The sequence below is a fragment of the Mytilus galloprovincialis genome, chromosome 2 (genome assembly GCF_965363235.1).
Source record: "Mytilus galloprovincialis chromosome 2, xbMytGall1.hap1.1, whole genome shotgun sequence".
Lineage (NCBI taxonomy): Eukaryota > Metazoa > Mollusca > Bivalvia > Mytilida > Mytilidae > Mytilus > Mytilus galloprovincialis.
In genome coordinates, this window is record NC_134839.1 from 104701345 (window position 1) to 104723112 (window position 21768).

General features: G+C 30.5%; 1 protein-coding gene across 7 annotated transcripts in view; it reads left to right on the forward strand.

Moving 5' to 3' along the window:
• The window catches only part of LOC143065230 (plexin domain-containing protein 2-like), a 69457-nt gene extending 48156 nt beyond the window's left edge, over positions 1-21301 (forward strand). The window contains exons 8-16 of one of the 7 annotated variants that reach the window (XM_076238673.1): positions 1031-1121; positions 1386-1403; positions 8069-8164; positions 8672-8814; positions 10140-10217; positions 11509-11787; positions 14125-14170; positions 15648-15778; positions 16670-21301. In XM_076238673.1, the coding sequence (XP_076094788.1) occupies positions 1031-1121; positions 1386-1403; positions 8069-8164; positions 8672-8814; positions 10140-10217; positions 11509-11787; positions 14125-14170; positions 15648-15778; positions 16670-16777 (990 nt within the window). In that variant the 3' untranslated portion in view covers positions 16778-21301. Of the gene's footprint in view, positions 1-1030; positions 1122-1385; positions 1404-8068; positions 8165-8671; positions 8815-10139; positions 10218-11508; positions 11788-14124; positions 14171-15272; positions 15404-15647; positions 15779-16669 lie in introns of those variants that run through there. The other 6 variants (XM_076238677.1, XM_076238675.1, XM_076238674.1 and 3 more) reach the window with 6 other exon arrangements.
• Positions 21302-21768: the final 467 nt, after the last annotated feature.

Here is a 21768-nt window from a genome sequence, read left to right on the forward strand (position 1 = left end):
AAAACAATTCAAAGGAGAAAAATAACAGCCTAATTAATGTACACAAAAAAATCAACAAAAACAAATATGTAAAACAGCTGCAAACTACAACCACTGATTAACAGGCTTCTGACTTAGGACAGGCACCTACATACAGAATGTGGTGGGGTTAAACAAAAGAATTTATTTCAGTTTTAAATAGTAGAGACTGGATCCTTTGGCATCTATATAAAAAGTTATCAAAAGTTCTAAAGTTTTTTTTAAACTTTATCCCATTCTGATTTGATGTTTTACTTTAATTGTAGTTAGAAAACCCATTTACACACCATATATGTTTGTTACTTAATTAAGTTGTTTAGACATCTTATCAAAAACAGCTACTATGTTGTATTAATTGTTTATTTAGCAACAAAATGTTTGGTATTGATTGTTGTCTGCTTAGTGTGGAAAAAACTAATTAAAAATATGAAAAATTTGGTTCATTCAAATCCCAAGAGTCCTTTTAAAGAACAGCTTAATTCATATATTCTACTTAAACCTTCAATTAGGGTGTTGTAATCTTAGTTTTAGTACAATATACATGATTGTAATTGTTTTATCAATCTGTCAAAGTGTTTAGTTTAAGCAACATCACATTACATCCTGTGTGTGTTTGTTGAACTTAGTCAGAAGTTCCTTTAGCAAAGGGATGAATATCATTATTTGGATAATTGCAAAATGATGACCTAGATAAATTTGATAAATGATTTAATTGATATATTTGTGTAGGTAGGATCGACTTATGTACATAAAGATACAGAGGGATGTTTGAAAATATCAACTGGACTCATTGTCCTTGTCAGATCAATGATGCAGGGAACCAGGGTGTGCATAAAGCATTTAAATGACGTCAAGATTCAACAGAAAGTTTTAAAAAAATCTAATTAAACTAATATTTATCAAAAGTATAACACAATGTTAAAACATGATTAATTTGCAAACAAATTGTATCTTAAATTATGGCAGTATTTTTAAAATCTTTTGAAACTATACATGACATTTTTCATTGCAGGTACCACTAAATGTAACAGAAATAATAACAACCAATCACCCAGTAAAGATAGGTGTATCAGATGCATTCTATGTTGATGCTACTGTTAGTGGTTAGTACTCAACCTTTTATATTCTCTCTCTCTTATACTTCACTTCACTTCTTTTTTCTTTTTATGATATTTCTGTTTTAACCATTTTCTATTCCTTTTATGATATTTCTGTTTAACTATTTCCTTTTCTTTTCTGTTTCATTTGTTTTATTAAGAATCTGGTTATGATTTATTTTTCATATGCATATTCTTGGCCATTCAAAACATTACAGTGGTTCAGTTTAGATTGGTGCTGTGTTTAATTTTTGTGACAATTTGTTTTAGGTCAAAGATCTAGAAAAGGTTTGTTTTCCAGTAAAGACAACAATAAAACTTTATACACTAGCAGTCACATGAGAAATATATATCTACTGCTGTTATATAAACATATGTTAGGAGGTTGCGGTTTATGGAAGGGTGTATGTTTATGCAAATGTGAAATGTCAAAAATAAAACTTTGCTATAATTATGTTCAAGTTTTGTTCTTATGTTTCATTAATTTGAATAGATAATTGAATGAAAATGCATAGTGTTTTTCTGTATAATCAACAGTTGAAAAGAATGAAACGGAATATAAATATTCTGAGTTAGAAGGTAAATTACAGAGCATCATGGAATTGTCCAGCATCATGAGAATTCTCCAGAATGTTAATTAAACAAGCTTGTTATTTTGATACAAAGACAAACATTTTGCAACATTTTTTGTGCATCATGTCCTATATATTATGTTTTAATTGCATGAAAAAATAATCCTTAACATTTAAAGGAATTTGTACGGTAAATGGATAAAAACTTTGTTATTCCTAATAGCTTATTGTCTCTGTAAAATTGATTAAAAAACTTATAAAGTACTGTTCCAAGGAAAACCCCAATTATGTCCTTGAGGAAGGGGGACAGTTAAGGAGTTCTAGTTGTTTATCTGTATAATATAAAGTACTGTTCCAAGGAAAACCCCAATATATATGTCCTTGAGGAAGGGGCACAGTTAGGGAGTTATAGTTCTATATATGTATAAAGTACTGTTATTATTATACAATACAATATTTATATAGCGCATTATATAATTTGAAAAATTACCCTAAGCGCTTAACATGAATAAACAAAAAATAAGATACATAAGGTAAAAGCAAAATATACAATCACATAAATACAATTTCTGAGCAGTGGCGTGTAAAATGAAAACATTGATTGTCGGTTAAATAGAATAATATAAAAGAATGTACAACTCACACAAAAAATATCAAAAATTTAAAATTAATCAAAATGAAAGAAAAGTAAAAAGTTTCAAAAAAATAAAAATGAGTTAAGAAAAATTTTAAATTTCCTCTGTATAAATTTAAAATAATGATTATCATTAAACCACAGTGACTCAAGTATTAAAAATTATTAAGTAAAAGTTCACAATACAATCAACTGGTAAAACAAATTGTTCATAAATTTCAAAATTTACAAAAAATCAATGAAAGCACTTCGGAAAAAATATGTCTTAAGATTCTTTTTAAAAACGTCAAGAGATTGTTCATTTCGTAAGGATGAAGGTAAGCTGTTCCAAAGAGTTGGTGCGGCAATATCGAACCGTCGTTCACCATAGCGTTTTGTCCTAACATCGTTTGGTAGTCGTAACAGCATGCTTTTCTCCGATCGCAAGGCTCTACCAGGTTTGTAATGTTCAACTAATTCCTGTAGGTATGATGGTGCTTTGCCATGAATTGCTTTAAAAATGTACAGCAGGAGTTTGTACTGACAACGAAAATGAACCAGTAACCAGTGCAATGAAATGAGAACAGGTGTTATTGAATCGTATTTTCTCTTGCGCGTTATTAGCCGTGCTGCTGTATTTTGCACACGCTGTAGTTTTGTTATTACACAGCTATTTGTTCCGTATAACAGCGCATTTCCATAATCTAGTCGTGATGTAACGAGTGAGCACACGAGAGTCTTACATGCCTCATCTGTAATCAGGGATCTAATGCGACCAATATTTCGTATCTGATGAAAACAAGGAAAACCCCAATATATCTGTCCTTGAGGAAGGGGCACAGTTAGGGAGTTATAGTTGTATATCTGTATAAAGTACTGTTCCAAGGAAAACCCATATATATATGTCCTTGAGGAAGGGGGACAGTTAGGGAGTTCTAGTTGTTTATCTGTATAAAGTACTGTTCCAAGGAAAACCCATATATATATGTCCTTGAGGAAGGGGCACAGTTAGGGAGTTATAGTTGTATATCTGTATAAAGTACTGTTCCAAGGAAAACCCCAATATATGTCCTTGAGGAAGGGGCACAGTTAGGGAGTTATAGTTGTATATCTGCAAACACATGAGAATCTGTCAACCAATGATTTAACATTTTTAGTATTTGATTACTGATGACAAAATGAAGGTCAGATACACATTGATGCCATTCAGGAATTATGGGCCTTTATTGATTGGAAAATGGAACTTCATGTAGAGTCTGTGTAGTAACTTAATAACTCTTAATCCAATCCTTTTCAAATTTCAGTAATGTGTTGCAATTGTTTCTCACGAAAAAATTGAGGTCAATATTGGTTTTTGACTATTTTCACTTTTGCTATCCAGGAGTTATAACCATTGATTACGTTAACAATGGCACTAATGAATTGAACAAAATCCATGTTTACTAACATTTTGAAAGCCACTTGTTTTTCAATAATTAAGTTCTTTGCTTACAACATAACTAAGTGATATTATTATTTAAAGAAACACATTCTGTTTTAAAATAAAAAAAACACAAATTAGCTCTTAAATTTTTTTTAATCCTGTAAAACAACTATTGTGGTAATGCAAGGTTTCACTCATATACATATAGATCAGCATATTCAATAAAAATGTTTCAAGTTGTCAATAAGACAACTATCCACAATGGAACAAAGAATGAGTATGTAAACAATTATAGATCTCTGTCAGCCTTCAAAGATGAGCAAAACCCATACTATATGACAAGGTGCTAAGGACCGTGTGCATATTGTACCATTTTTAAACTCCATAAAAGTGTGCTTTTCAATATTTTTTTGAAGATAAACATAAAATGTAGTGTAATAAATGGGAACAATTTTTTTTAATTAACTTATTTTATATGATTCAAATAAAAAAGATAAAAATTCTCCTAAACCATGTGATATTTCTTTTATTTTATGAATACTTGGTCGCTTATGTGCATGAATTATTGATGGCTTAGTAGTTTGCATGAACAAAGAATGGGACAATGCTTATGAACTGTTTGCATGATTTGTAGAGGCTGAATTATTTAGTGCCTACTTCCATTGTATATTTTCTATTCTAATAAATTCCTTATATAATTCTATGTATGAAGTTATGCTTATCAAGTTTCATTTTATTTATCTGCTCTTTGACAAAGGGAGACAACTGTTTTAGTAGGATTTCTTCTTCTTCAAATGTAAATGTTCTAACTCTGCAAGTTTAGTCTATATTGCATTCACCTTCTTTTACTAACATCTGTTCTTGTTTGTTGAACAGTTAAAAAAACAAACTTCTGAGTTACTACCTAACAGAATGACTTTATAAGAAATTTGACAGTTGTGACCACTATTCCTATCTTCTAGCACCTACTTCCTGTTAGATTATTCTTTGAATTTTTTGATACAACCATACTGGATCTATAGGATCACTCCTTGGTTTTAAGATTGTGCAGAATTCTGATTTGAAGACGTATGAAACTTATAATGTGTTTTAGAGAGTTAAAATACTTCGTACATAAGCAGTTGTAATATTGTGGTCACTTTTTAGCTCACCTGTCCCGAAGGGACAAGTGAGCTTATGCCATCACTTGGCCTCCGTCGTCGTCCGTCGTCTGTCGTCTGTCGTCGTCGTAAACTATTTCAAGAATCTTCTCCTCTGAAACTACTGGGCCAAATACTTTCAAAGTTTAACTGAATGTTCCTTAGGGTATCTAATTTATAAATTGTATCCGAAGTTTTGATCTATCAACAAACATGGTCGCCATTGCTAAAAATAGAACATAGGGGCCAAATGCAGTTTTTGGCTTATAACTCAAAAACCAAAGCATTTAGAGCAAATCTGACGGGGGTAATATTGTTTATCAGGTCAAGATCTATCTGCCCTGAAATTTTCAGATGAATCAGACAACCCGTTGTTGGGTTGCTGCCCCTGAATTGGTAATTTTAAGGAAATTTTGCTGTTTTTGGTTATTATCTTGAATATTATTATAGATAGAGATAAACTGTAAACAGCAATAATGTTCAGCAAAGTAAGATTTACAAATAAGTCAACATGACGGAAATGGTCAGTTGACCCCTTTAGGAGTTATTGCCCTTTATAGTCAATTTTTAACCATTTTTCGTAAATCTTAGTAATCTTTTACAAAAATCTTCTCCTCTGAAACTACTGGGCCAAATACTTCCAAACTTTAATTGAATGTTCCTTAGGGTATCTAGTTTGTAAATTGTATCCGAAGTTATGATCTATCAACAAACATGGTCGCCATTGCTAAAAATAGAACATAGGGGTCAAATGCAGTTTTTGGCTTATAACTCAAAAACCAAAGCATTTAGAGCAAATCTGACATGGGGTAATATTGTTTATCAGGTCAAGATCTATCTGCCCTGAAATTTTCAGATGAATCAGACAACCTGTTGTTGGGTTGCTGCCCCTGAATTGGTAATTTTAAGGAAATTTTGCTGTTTTTGGTTATTATCTTGAATATTATTATAGATAGAGATAAACTGTAAACAGCAATAATGTTCAGCAAAGTAAGATTTACAAATAAGTCAACATGACGGAAATGGTCAGTTGACCCCTTTAGGAGTTATTGCCCTTTATAGTCAATTTTAACCATTTTTCGTAAATCTTAGTAATCTTTTACAAAAATCTTCTCCTCTGAAACTACTGGGCCAAATACTTCCAAACTTTAACTGAATGTTCCTTAGGGTATCTAGTTTGTAAATTGTATCCGAAGTTATGATCTATCAACAAACATGGTCGCCATTGCTAAAAATAGAACATAGGGGTCAAATGAAGTTTTTGGCTTATAACTAAAAAACCAAAGCATTTAGAGCAAATCTGACGTTGGGTAATATTGTTTATCAGGTCAAGATCTATCTGCCCTGAAATTTTCAGATGAATCAGACAACATGTTGTTGGGTTGCTGCCCCTGAATTGATAATTTTAAGGAAATTTTGCTGTTTTTGTTTATTATCTTGAATATAATTTTATATAGAAATAAACTGTAAACAGCAATAATGTTCAGCAAAGTAAGATCTTCAATTAAGTCAAATTGACCAAAATTGTCAATTGACCACTTAAGGAGTTATTGCCCTTTAAAGACTTTTTTCACAATTTGTTCATCATGTTGACTTACTTTAAAAAATCTTTTCCTTTGAAACTGCTGTATCAATTTCAGCCAAACTTAGGCTAAATGAGTTTCAGAGTATCTAGTATAAATTTTATATTTTATTTCCTTGTATGTCAAGAAACATAGCTCCTATGGCTAAAATAGAACATAGGAGAAAATGATTATTTTTTTTTTGGCTTTTGAAGAAAATAGGACGATCCAAAAAACATTTAAATAAATTGAAAAGCCAAAATAATCATTGATGAGAGATTTAACCAAAAGAATCAAGGTGAGCGATTCAGGCTCTTGAGAGCCTCTTGTTTAATCTGTCAGACACCTCTTTTTTATTTGCCAATATGTTGAATAAAATTAATATTTTTGTCACACTTTTCATTTGTACTATTGTAAAGCATTAATCAGTATTTTGTGACCTCCTTGAAGTGATCGAGTTTTAAATTGTGAGAACCTTTAAATCTGTTAGACATCTACTTTCTATTTGCCGATACTGTGAATACCAATAATTTGAAACAAATTTAAAATTTCGATCACCCTTTTCTAAAGAACTACTGAGCAGAATATTTTATCTTCATGTTTTGTCAGCAGCTTAGTAGTGGTAAGCTGTAACATGTCATGCATGTGTGCCTTTTTAAATCTATCTGGCATCCTGTTTTCCTATACTTTGAATTCTGAGTGGGGTATGCTTAGCATGTAAACACATACATTATAGTTTGCCAAGATGGTACCTCTTTAGTACTAGAATGTGTTTGTTTGGCCTTTTCTTAACTGGAGTGACTTCTGGAGAAAGAGGTGAGACATAAATTTTCGTCCACTAAAACAGACCCACCAAATGTGGATTCCATGAAAATTTATCCTTTTACTTGGAGGGTTATCACGTTATATAAGATTTAAAGAACAAATATGTTGAGATTCATCACAAGGAACAATGAAAAGCTTTACAATAAAAGATAGCATTGCTGAAAAACATTATTACAATCTGATAAGATACTATATTGATATGAATATATGATGAATATAAGACTTTTCTGTGTCATATAACATTTGTTTGTCTTGCTTTTGCCAAGAGGTTGGCCATATAGATTGTAGTTCACCTATTTATTTGGTTGAATATCTAGATTTGGTACATTTTAGCAAAAAAGTCTTTTTTTACTAACTTAAGGTTGAATGATATTTCTTCCTTTACCATGTTTTGTATAGTTAAAAGCTAATAATCAATATTTGGATCACAGTGACCTATATTTCATGCTTTTGTGACTTCTGTTTAGTTTGATGTTTACAGCCACTGTGTACTTGTAAGGTTTAAGTTTTTCAATACAACTTGTATCATTTCTTAATTACATTTCATGCTTGAGTTACTTTTGAAGATTTTAACTTTGGTTCATTTCTGAGAATTTGGATTAATTTATCTGTTGACTAGTGTTGACCACTATAGTCTAAGCTGTAATGCTACTATGGTGAACGTTGCCAATATAACTTATTGTTAACTGTCTTATCTTCTGTTTTGCTCTTACTCTCAGTGGTTAAGCAGTATCTCCCATTAGGATATTCATTATAGGTTATATATAATAACTTAATATTATTTTGTATTTGTCTAAGATATTTGTAATTATTTTCCAGGTATAACACGGAGAACTATTTATGAATACCACAGAGTAGAAGTGAATTTGACCCTAATTGAGGAAAATACAGTTGTTCTACTAGAGCCTTTATTAAGTAAGTGTAAAATAATTCATTGTGGTACAATCTAGATAAAGTGTTTTGTTGAAATAACTTTTATATGGTCTTTTCATACCAAGCACAAAACATTGCTGTTGGTTATGAAAAACATCACATACACCTATATAACTAATAGTTACCCTGTGACAGATAAAAACTTGAAAAAAATCCATTCTTATAAATGTCTTCTTTGCAACTAAAGGAAGAGACCCATTTCACTGAACCACAACTCTTCTGAAACCATACACAGTCAGATATATTTTTTATATAATATAACATATAAATGAAGTGAATTGTACTTCCTAAATTTGTCATGGAAACAATCTTTTTTCCACAGAAAATTCTGAAAAAAGACAGAATTGTACCGGGATTTCACTGGCATCTTCTAGTAATTCTAAAAATGATTATTTCAATTCAGATCACATTGTTAAAATATATTGCATCTGTGAATATAAAAACAGCCTTGTATGTAGTAATGTTACTCTCTTTTATTTCTACTTTAAGCATGTAACGTAGCGAGTGATTGTGAGGAGTGTATACAACAGAATGCTAACTTTGAATGTAAATGGTGCTCTGCCATTAGTCGTTGTTCTGATGGTATAGACTGGCACAGACAAGAATGGATGAAAGCTGGCTGCACATCTTTAGTAAGTATCAAATACTCCCAACCATTGCCATTAGTGCAAGTTGTATTTTTTTTTTAAATATAAATGACTACTTGTTAACCTTATAAAGCTAAACTATTATCATTCTAACAGAAGATTAGATTCCTATGTACATCCCTAAAGAGGTATTTCAATCAGTTGATAATTGATTATAGTTTAATTTCCAGGACATATTTTTGTTAATTCTGCATGTGATAAGTGAGGAGCATGTGATGAATAAGGAGCATGTGGTTAGGGAGTGTATCCTCTTTGATAAGTGATAGCATTGTTAGTGAAGGCAGTTACTCATATTTTATAGTTAGAAATATAACAGTGAAATATAAGGATAAACAATGTTAGAAATATAACAGTGAAATATAAGGATAAATAATGTTGGTTTACTGTGGATTCATGTATTTTCATGGGTACACCATTTTTGTGGATTGAGGAAAGCTCTTGTTTTTGTGGATATTATATTTCATGGTTTTGACAATCATTGCAAACAAAGCCTACATTAATTTTTCATTCAATGAACATTGAATTTGTGGTTAACCTGTACCCTTGAACATGTTGAAACGAATAAAAATTGGTACCCAACCAACAATAATGAATCCACAGTGATATGGTTTAGAAACTATAGAAACTATTTATAATGGTTTTTTTTATGAGGAAAAAAATTAAACATGTCAAAAAATAAATTGATGGAAAGTTTTCCTTATTTATTACAGACATCTTGTACAATGAACAAAAATTCTTACTAAACACAAATATTTATAAACAAAAATTGTTTTCTTTATTGAAAATAAGATGACTGTTTTCTGCAGTATTGACTATTGATATAAATGGCTGTCTTCACTAACTATCACATTTTCAATTTAGCTGCATTAAGAATGTTTAAAGCTTTGTTGATACAGTGGAGTTTGTTTCAAAGAACTGCATTACTACTACTAGATGTAATATTCTAAGAAATCCTTGACAAATAATGATATTCAGACAGAAAATGTCCTTTAACTTGATTTCAAGTAATGATTTTTTTACAGCTGAAATTTCTCATATTTTTCAGTTTGTTTTGAGCTTAAACATTTTTACAATTACATCAAATTTGTTCAGTCTTAGAAATCATTTTTCTCCTCAGAAATTGAAATGCAACAACTGTTAACTTTTTCTATTTTAAATGAAGATAATTTTCCTGAGACGGTTTTTAATACTACTTACTAATTGGCAGTTCTTGGAAATTTACTTCATTATTTTGTGTGGTAGTTGATTAATATCCTTTATTCATATTTTATGTTCTTGATATATGTTGTGACAAAGTTGATTTTCTTTAGGCACATGACACTGTCAGTCGCTGTAATGAAACTTATACTACCACAAAGAAACCTACTGCTACAACCTGTGACCCAATGGTAAAATAGTAGCAAGCTATGCATCATCTAGCTGTGTGTATAACACTCTATCTCTCACTATTGACCCTTATTGTACTGCAGTAGCTAATCTTAAGTTAATTGTATGCACCACTTGAAGTCTCTATCTGATTCTGGTAGTAGCAGGTGCTTGTCCTTATGTTTTTTCTGTTCCTCTGCTTTTATGCCCTGACCAGTACCAGTATATTTGTTCTCTCTCTTGTGTGATGTATTTAAGTCTATACACAAGTCATCTTAGCTAATTTACACAGACTTAAATTGATTGATTGATTGTTTAATTCCACAGTACTATTGTGCTATTGCGATCAGTTTTTGTTGGTGGAGGAAGCAGGATTCCATAACCTTTGGTAGGAAAGCTGACAATCCTTGTCAATCACGGTTGGGGTCGAGAACTCTTGTCTATTTTATATATCAGTATGTGGTTTCAACATATAGTTAATTTGTATTAAAACCATGGATACTGAAAGTATAGTTCTACAGAAAGATTTATTTTTGGTTTGCATAGCATTTATCAATGACAAAACAAGCTTTATCTTTTTGACACTTGTTAAATGAGCAAACAATTTTGTCTGAAAACCTAAAAGTTATTTAATATTATCAGACAGTTTATATTCAAAAATTGCATTTCAGACCCCTAAGGAGTAGTTAATATTCTAAGGTTTCTTAACAATGGCATTACTTAACATCAACCTTTCATCAAATATCCTCCTCTGACTGAAAACTCATTAATCCAAACATCCTAACAGATGATTGCAGCCTTATTATACCTCACCTTCCATTTATATACATATATAAAATACTGATTTGTGTCCACACTTTGCTTACAAGGACAACACTTGGTTCTATTTTCTGTTCTGGTAATCATTACATCAGCCAAGGATTTTTTTGCCTAAATTTTTAATTTAATTCTGAAAAGTCTTCAAAACAGAGAGTAGAAACAAGCTTTGTCAGATCATTGTAAGCAAGGCATAAACACACACGATCTGTATTTCAATCAGATTGTCAATGCTATGAAGGGCATATATATACATTTTCTTTTCATTTTTTTTTGCATGGTACCCTTTAATCTAGCAAAATCTGAGAAAATATTTCTGTCTTATATATAATTAAATAGTTATTGTTTTTCTTCAAACAATGTTTTTGATATAGTGGAAAGTTTGATATTATATTAAAATATCAAACTTACATAAAATGGACCAAGTTAGATCTTCTCAGATTTTGGTATGTTTAAATACATGAATTTAGTATAGAATATTTACTGCATGTTATATAGGCTAGTAACAAATGTGCCAAGTCTCCTCCAACAACAAGGACTTCTAACAGGGAAACTGTAACAATAAGGTCAACAAAACCAACAACTGTTTCAACAAAACCAAGTACTGTTACAACCAAACCAACAATGGTTACAACAAAACCAACAATGGTTACAACAAAACCAAGTACTGTTACAACCAAACCAACTTCTACCTCGTTGACACAATCATCATTACCAAGAACTTCTAGCTCTGTTAAACCTTCTGAACAAGTTACTGCAATTTGTAACAGTTCATCGGTATTTTGATTGCAAGGGGGATGTCATTGAGGCCCCATTTCGTCACCAGTTTTCAGCTAAGATTCCATTTCTCATTTTGCATGCATTACACATATTTGAAAAGGAATGGAATTTTAATGCTCTGTCCATAAAGGTATTGGGTAAAAAAAAATCAGGTCTCAGGGTTTGTGTTCCACCTCCTCCATCTATTAGTTTGTCCATTGATCTGTCCAATACCAGGTTAACGTTTTTAGTCTAAGTAGATGACAATGAATTTGTGGTCACCTCAAGCCAGCAAACTCAGCAAACATCTTCTTTATTTGGTGTATGTTTTATACTACATGTATATACCAAATTAAAGTTTTTATCCTGAATGGCGGATTTTATTGTTTAATGAAAACATAGATCTGATGGTAAATAAGTAAATTGTCAGGTTAAATATTTGTGATGGTAGTTTTACCATCATTTTTTGGTCACATCAACTCGAATCTTATGTAGTACACAGGAATATTGTGAGGGGGAACATTTGAGATTGTATCAAAAATAACATTTTTGACAAAGATTTCCCAGCTCACTGAACATGGAAATAGGATTTGGTTAAGGGAGTTCGCTTCTCAGTTTCAAAGTAATTAACTTTTCAAAAAACTAGTTTATATTGATAGGGAATTAATAAAGGAATCCAAAGAGCAAAAAAAATATATAGGTCACCGTGCTTGTTTTCGAGATATGAGCCATTGAAATTTTGGCGGGAAAATTTTCTCTCTTGACTTTTCATAGCTTTATCATTGACAGGTTGAAGTTCTCAAAAACTGTTAAAAAGTAATTAAAATTTTATAAGACTCTTACAGATGGCTTATCATTATACATGTAAAAGATTCACAAAAAGAAAAATGGGGATTCCGAAAATCTGACAAAAAATCCAAAACATGACAAGCCAGCCATAGGCGGATCCAGGGGCCCTGGGGGGTCTGGGACCCCCCTTTCGTGGGAAAAATTTGGTTGATTATATAGGGAATCATTGAAGCATGACTGGAGCGGCCCCCCCCCCTTAGGAAAAGTTCTGGATCCACCACTGCCAGCTTCCTTAAACTAAAATATATTCTTGTTTTTAATCAGGTGTTTCCTTCTAAAAATTTTCATCTCATTTTGTTATAAGCTTTAGTATCTTTATTTTGAAAAATAATATAAAGGCAGGTTTGCCTCTTTGTATATATTCAATTTACAAAAGCTTTGAAGCTGATATGGTAAATCAATGGCAACCCTTTGGATTCAGTTAAATTTGAATTTAAGTAGCGGGAGAGGGAAGTTTTTTTTAATTTAGTATATATATTATTTATTTGTTTAATTGGGTGTATATATTATTTATTTGTTTAATTTGGTGCACCTATGTAGAATGTAAGCCACAAGTTTGGGAATCTTGAAAAGGTCTATGGTAAAAATGAAACTGGTACAAAATGTATTATGTATGGTAGTGGTTAATCAATTACTCATGGTTTATACCAAAAGCATTTGACTGTGTTATATGCCCTGACAATATACATGAAAAGACAAGGGAATGTAATGAAAGTAAAGCATTTTTACTAAATAGTTTACTCTGTACAAACAAGGTTATTCTATATAGGTATTAAGTGCATGATAGATGGTAATGACTTATAAAATGCCACTTTTATAATCAGCTATCAATTAGGTCAGATAGAGTCCCAAGTAGGAGATTAATTTCATATCTGAGTCTCAGCAGAAACTGATGGAAGATATTATAAAATATAAAAATATGAAGATGTGGTACCAGTGCCTTTAGGTTTTAGAAAAATAATAGGCTCCAGGTGGGGCACTTCTGTCATAACTACACATCTTGTTTCATATTTAAAAAGAGGCACTATAATGTGCCCAAAGTTTGGAACACTCACATTTTGTAATTATGTCATAGCTGTCAATATGTTGATACCAGTTGTTGGGTGCTGTCTCCTTGAAGGAAAGCCAATAGTTTATGATCCTTAAATGCAGTATAATTGGAGTGTGATTTTAACTAGCACATATTAAACAATAATATATATTACTTAGTGTTTCCTTATGGGATTGGATGTTGTTTAATCATAATTTATTAAATTTTATATTTTTTATTTAGATTGTTGTCATTCATTCACTAATTCAATACTTTTTACTATAGATAGTAATAAAATTAGCAAGAAAAACAGATAGTAAAACAGTAAAATATAAAGTATGTCAAATGATTTTCTACCCTTATTTCATTTGAGTGAAGAACATTGTTTTTGTACAATATAAGCTATATAATAAAGATCCACACTAATATAATACTTTGGTACACAAACTTCAATGTCTACAAACTTTGGTTTTCAGATCAGCAGTGGAAAAGGAAGTTGTAGTGATATGCAGAGACAAAAAAGTAAGTACATGTATTTGATTGATCTGATGTGTCAAAATACTCTGCTAACAAAGTAAGGCAGCAAGCAACCATTTGATTTTCTGGGGGGGGGGGGCTATGGATTTTTTTTTTGGACACTTTTTTTTTCATGTTTTTCGCAAACAATTTTTTTCTTTCAATTTTAGCATTACATATAGTGGCAGGTGAGGGGGAAACAAACATTTTTTTTTCTCAGAATCAAAAACAAATGATTTTTTTCTCCAAAAACTGGAAACAAACTTTTTTTTCCAAAAAAAATCCATAGCCCCCCCCCCCCCCCCCCCCAGAAAATCAAATGGTTGCTGCCTAAGAGGGTATAATTACTGGCTAATATCTTACAGTGAATTGTTGGTGCATCATTCATGACATTGTTATATTTTGTTTCTGTTCTAAAGATAAAAAAGAGTTAAAAGATACCAAAGGGAAATTCAAACTCATAGGTGGAAAAACAGACTAAAAACACAAAAAAACAATAAAAAAAACCAGTATTCTCATAACAACATAGAAAACTGAAGACTGACCAACAGGTACCCCACCTAGAACTAGGGGTAATTTCAATCTCTGGTATAACAGATGCAGCTTCACATGTGGCACTGGTCCTGTTGCTTTAGTAGGTACAAACCCTAGTGATCAAGTTTAATACAGTGGTTACATTCAAGAACAAAAGGACAGGATTGTAACTGTAATTGGAACATATCAATTGTTGTCTGTGAAACATAATGGTCATCCCATTCCTAATGGCTTCCAGAAAACTGTTGAAAGGATGAATTCAACTTCACCATTTGGAACTCTTGGTTTTATAGCTTTGTTGCCTAATAATTGAAATTTCTCCTAAAACAGAACAAATTGAGAAGTCTTGTATGTGTTTGGCAGGTTTCCCTGTATTAGGTGAACTATATTCAGTGTATAACATGATTGTAAATTATATGTACATATCAGTCTCACAAGGCTCATCTGACCTTGACCTTATTTTCATGAATTATTGATAATGTAAAGTTTAAATGATACCTGTTGTAAGACCTTGGTTTTATTGGTAAGACATTTATTACCGTTACATTGGATATTTGTTGTTTTTTTATTGTAGATACACAACAAGCAGTTGGAGGGATTATAGGAATAGTTTTAGTATTACTGATATATTTGTTGTTTTACATTGTAGATACACAACAAGCAGTTGGAGGGATTATAGGAATAGTTTAAGTATTACTGATATATTTGTTGTTTTACATTGTAGATACACAACAAGCAGTTGGAGGGATTATAGGAATAGTTTTAGTATTACTGATATATTTGTTGTTTTACATTGTAGATACACAACAAGCAGTTGGAGGGATTATAGGAATAGTTTTAGTATTACTGATATATTTGTTGTTTTACATTGTAGATACACAACAAGCAGTTGGAGGGATTATAGGAATAGTTTAAGTATTACTGATATATTTGTTGTTTTACATTGTAGATACACAACAAGCAGTTGGAGGGATTATAGGAATAGTTTTAGTATTACTGATATTAATAGTAGCTATTGTTGGTTGGTTTGTTTATGCCTATAAAAATCCGACATCTGCATCAGGAATGTGGCTAATGGAGGTATGTACTGGCAAATTATTTAGGTGTTTTCTGAATTTTCTATTGTGATGTCATGAAAAAAAGGATACCATGCCTGATGAAGTCACATATAAAGAACACAACTTTCTGCAAATCTTTGAATAGAAATGATAAAAATCATTAGAGAAACAGATTCCACCACTAAAGCACAATTAAAACCATATTTCTCCACTCTCAACTGTTAAATTCTAATTATTTAAATAAACTCTGCAAGCCTCACGCGTCATATATTAAAATTAAAATGTCTCAAGTGGAGAAATATACACACTTGTTGCAGTGGTGGAATCTATATTTCTCAGTAAGCCACACCATTGTGCTATATTGCATAATAAACAAGAGCTTTAGATTCTAAAGACAACAAGGTGTATTATTCTATAAATAGAAACATTCACAGTGATATATTCTATGCGGATCCACAAATTTGCATAAGTGGGGGCCCACTGACTGCCTAAGAGGGGGCCCACTTAGGTCATGCTTCAGTGATTCGTGATTCCCTATATAATCAACAAATTTTTTCCCCTGTAAAATATTTTAAAACATCTTTTGTTGGATGCAAAGAGGAATACATATACTGATCAAAAAGTAAAATCACAAAAATACCGAAATCCAAGGAAAATTCAAAAGGGAAAGTCCCTTATCAATTTTCACAAGCATAATATTATTAAGAAATTGCAACTTTTGACCAGTTAAATGCTGGTAATTTCTGTTACGACATGATTTTGACTTGTTTAATGAATGGATATTATTGCAACTTTAGTGAATCTTAGCTCAACATAAGGTTATGGATAAAATAACAACATATACAATGTATATTCATTCTATAACTATCAGAGTAGAACTTATTTTATCATGTAATTGTGAATTTTTTTTTAGCATCGACCAAGTGTGATGAAACAGAAAATGGTCAATATGAAGTTCTGGAAAAGAACAACAGAGACCGGAGATAAATATAAAATAGAATCATCAGCATCGGAAGCCTAACTAAATCCATAGAATGCCTTATAAACCACCGACTGCACTGCAATCATTGTAAACTTGTCTGAAGGTTAAAGTTACTGTATGCAATAGATGTAAAACTAAAAAGTTAACTATTTTGTCTCAAAGTTAGGTTACTCTACTAGATAAAGTGTATGCAAATTTAAAGGGGCATTAGCTAAGATATAGACAAATAACTTTATTTTGTTTCAAACATTTACATCAGCTGATTTTTTTTAAATAATACTTTGCTGTAAATGTCAGATAGCTTCATTTTAAAAAAACAAAAAACATCTGTATTGTATTATTGGCTTGCAAGTCAATAATTCAACCTCGTTTGAATCTGTACTTGTGCAACCATTAATTTGAACCTTAGCAGGAGATGGGTTATGCATGCTCTTAGTATGTTAAGTTTTTAGCATGAAAAAATATCAACATTTAAAGTGGAACAAGGTGCCACTGGGAAGAACTATTTCATAGACTGATTACTCAAAACGATGATTTGCATACTTTAACAAATCTTTAACATGAGATCAAATGGACCCAGAAAAAAACTCATCAATTTTGAAGTATGTTTTAGTATGTTATAAATCAAATATGAGAATTTATGTCAAATTGATGAACAAGACTTGACAGCTAATGTTCCTTTAAAATAGAAATGTCGAATTATTTTTATGAAGGTTAGATTACTCTACTAGATAAAGTTTATGCAAAACATTTTAAGCTTAATCAAAGGTCATTTTATAGTATGGGTGCATATTCTTGTTTCTAGTATTCATTAAAAGAATAGGGATTGCTAAGCTTTTTGAAGGTTTCATTATATACCAGAAACCGTTCTCTCTCATTTTTCTACAGCTTTGAATTTAACCTAAAAAAAGAATGTTCAATTAGCAATGTAAAAAAATAATCTTATTTCAAGAAAATGTTGTCAGGAATTTTTCTGCCAATTTTTACAGAAAATTGAATACAACTTTGTCTAAAAATCTTTAAATCTGACAGCCTTGCATCATATTTATGTTCATAATATTTTCCCCTCAGTTTTTATAATAATTCTTAATGATATATGCACATCCCCAATTACCATTAAACTAATGATAATTGCAACAAGTGATCAGTTGAATAATTGCAATCGGCCAATATCACTTGTAGAAATAGTTGGTCAAAATTTTGTCAGATTAAGCATGATCCCAGAGATATTTCTAATGACATTTTTTGTACCAGATGATCAACTTTCTATACTCTTTATAGTCTGTGATGTCTTAAAAAAGGGATTTAATATACAATGAACAGTTTTCATGTAACTGTGTTGACTTTTTTCTGAGAAGGGGGTTGTTGTGACTGGAATATATTGTAATTTATAAGTCATCTTTACATGTAAACTTTACCCTTCAGATGAAAGTTATTTCATTTTTTTAAACATTAATATTTTTTCATTTTCATTCATTGATATTATACAAATGATTCCTGATGACCTTGTGTTGGACTTATAAAATTAATAATTTATTTACATATTTCACAAAATGGATGGTGTTTCAATAGCACTACATATATCATAATACTTACTTTACATTTTATATTGGGTTGTATTTAGATAATATGTGCAGTGTACCCTGCTTTCAAATTAACAAAAGCCTCAAATTTGAGTTAACAATACTGGTCCTACCTTAAAAAGTTTGACCTTTGTGCAAGAAACTGCCACTAGATTGAGTCATTGACTGGTCACTTTCCTAATATCATTCTATAAACTATGTTTATAATTTGGTTAATGACCAATCATGAGAAGATAGATGCATGGTCTTTAGAACTCAAGATTCCACGACCTTTACAACTGACTATCATAAAATTCAAATTATCAATTAAAAGTTGCCTATACATACAAATAAATAATGAGAACCTATCAAAATCATAAATTATTCATTTTGTCACTGTAGTTAAGGGAAGAAAAATTCAAGAGCTTTATTTACTCATCATATTTGTTTTTTCTTGTAGTCTTTTTTTAAATGTAAATACTCATCTGTGTTACACTTTATTGCAATACTTAGTAAGCAAGAGATTATTTTTATGTGATGAACACAAGAGATTATTTTTACTGGATGAACACAGGGTTAATTGTGTTGCCCTGAATCCTACTTCCAAACATATTCTGAAATTCATTATGATGGAAACAAACTGTGAATATATATTTGATTTAACTTTAACTTGTAAACAAAATTTTAATTAATTCTTCAAATAAACTGATTTTGCACGAGTTAAGGTTCAAAAACATTCATAAAAAGATAGGATGGTAAATCTTAGAACTCCCTCTTTTTAAAATAAAAATATTGAATGTCCCCTTGTTTTGGTTTTGATGGTCAATAGATAGACTATGCAATTTAATTATCTAGTCACTGACTTGTGTTTAGCCATCAAAAATGGTTTTAATTACTTCAATAAAATCGTTTATTAATAATATATATAATCAAATATTAAATTAACAAAATAATACATATGTGTCCATACTTTAAAGTTGTTAAAAAAATGGCTGTTAAAAGTAGTTCATATCTTTCCTACCTTCAATTATTTACAAAGGGAGATAATTCAATTCAAACTTTTGCCTAAATTTAAACAACGCAATATTTTATATTAAGTTCATGATGCATAATGAAAGCAATTTTCTCCCTCAATCCTTACAAACATTTTTCTATCATTCACTTATATACCCCACATCTTTAATTCATATCTTTGTATGACACCAAAGTTTTTTGTAGAATGTCTGAAGTGTGTATTTAACATTCCATGATCATTACATATATTACCTCGGTTCCTTTGAGGGAATAAAACTTTTACTAGATGATCGTATTTTTATAATGATTGAAGATCAAATTTACAGAGAATATGGCTGAGCTAGGGTAATTTTCAGTAACTTATAAAAAAAATCTCATCTTTCATGGAATTTTCAATTTTTATATGTTTTTTTTTTCACTTTTAATGTATTTATATGTATGAAAATGAAATATGACAAATTGATTTATCTTCACAATAAAATGGAGGTCATTTGTATATGACCTTGACTTTCATGATTATATTTATCTATGATACTGACCTTAATAGATCTGAATTGAGACAATGACAAAGTATATGGAATCTCTTTTGAAGTGCTGCTGTCTATGTGATAGGATACTTAATGCTGGGAGATATGTATTAACAAATTTATCAATCAAAATGTTACGCAACATCAACAGGATCTCAGTAATAATTCAGTCGAACTTTTAAACTATGTTTTGGCAAGTTTGCAAAGAAAAAAAATATGATCAATATTTTCTAGCATTAAGTATTCAAATCTGTTAAATTTATGTACTAGCATATCAGTCGTTTATTTTATATTTACCGTGTTGTGTATTGGGATATTTTATGTTTTGACTTATTTTTATTTATGAAAAATGTTACTTTTTCAAATTTAGACATGTTTCTTTTTACAAATAATAATTATCTATAAGCCAGTAAGGAAATGTGTGATCTGTTGTTAAAACATTAAGCTGTGTTTTTGCTGTTCCTGTTTAGAAAAAAAAAACAATTGTGAAAAAAAAAGTACTTTACCCTTATAATTCTCAATCCAAGCATTGACTATTTTTATTTTGATTGAGATTCCAACTTTTTTGGAATTCCAGGATTCCCTGGTGGTGTATTGCACATGAATTCCAGGATTCCCTGGTGGTGTATTGCACATGAATATTTCACAGTGAAATTAAGATAATGAAGACATAAGTTTCAAAAGTTTCATATTTGTAAATACGTAAAAATATAAAGTTATAGTGATTTCTACACTTGTATTTTTATTGTTTAAGTTTGATGGCATATATATTTTCATTGTAATATACAATTTTTATCCTATTTTAGATAACATTTGAAATGTACAATGATATGTACAGGATTTTTAACTAGTTTTTTTGACATATTTATGGGTTGAATTATTTATGATGATGTGTTTTAATATTTAAATCATAAGATATATTTGTATATGTTGAACTAATGTACTTATTGACATAATATCACGGGTAGAAATTCAGTGTATGCTCTTTAAAAGTTTTAGAGTGAAAAAAACAAAATGAGAAAAGATATTGACAAGAATTTTGGACCAGAAACAAAATGAAGATTATCTCTTATTCTGATGTATACATTATTTCACCAGTAGCTTTAATGTTTTATTCAAATCAGTATACATCAATAATTCCTGTAAAAAGTAAGTTTTGACCAGAAACTAGGTGACTGGTTTTGTATACTGTTATTCTGATTTATATTTAATGGTTAGTGAGACGAGCCTGAATTCTCTTTACTCTAAAGGCTTTGATGGTTAGTGAGACCAGCTTGAATTCTCTTTACTCTATAGGCTTTAATTGTGATTTTGTATCAAAGACTTCAGGATGAAACTTTACAAAGATTTAGCCCAGCTCAGATGACAGAGATACCAACAATGTTTATTGTTTATGTTACTTTGTTCTACATTGTTTTCTTGTTATCATGTCATCGTCAATACATCATTTTTGTTATAAATGTTTTCTTATTCTTTGATTGATAAAAATACATTCATAACTCCTTTTAAAAAATAACATATGAAACAAATAAAAATCAAATATCATCAAAAAAAATTCCAAAATAAATGAGCTAATATTGACAACCAATGAAAATACACATTCATTGGACTTAACATATAACCGAGGTAAAGTCATGTTTTTGGCTTGTGTCCTACCAAATTTAATAAATAACCAATTAGCACATCTTGATATATCATTATTCTAATCCTGACTATCAACAAACTCCTAAACACGACTTCCAGAACTTAGACCATTTAATCATACATTATTTAAGAAATAATTTACGGCTGCCATGAATTATTTTGATTCTTAAAGGACAAATTCAGTAATTTTGTTAACCGCGAAAGACCTATACATACGATACTGATTTGGCTTTTCTGTTTTAACCAATTTTGATAATATTAATTATATTATATCATTAAAAAA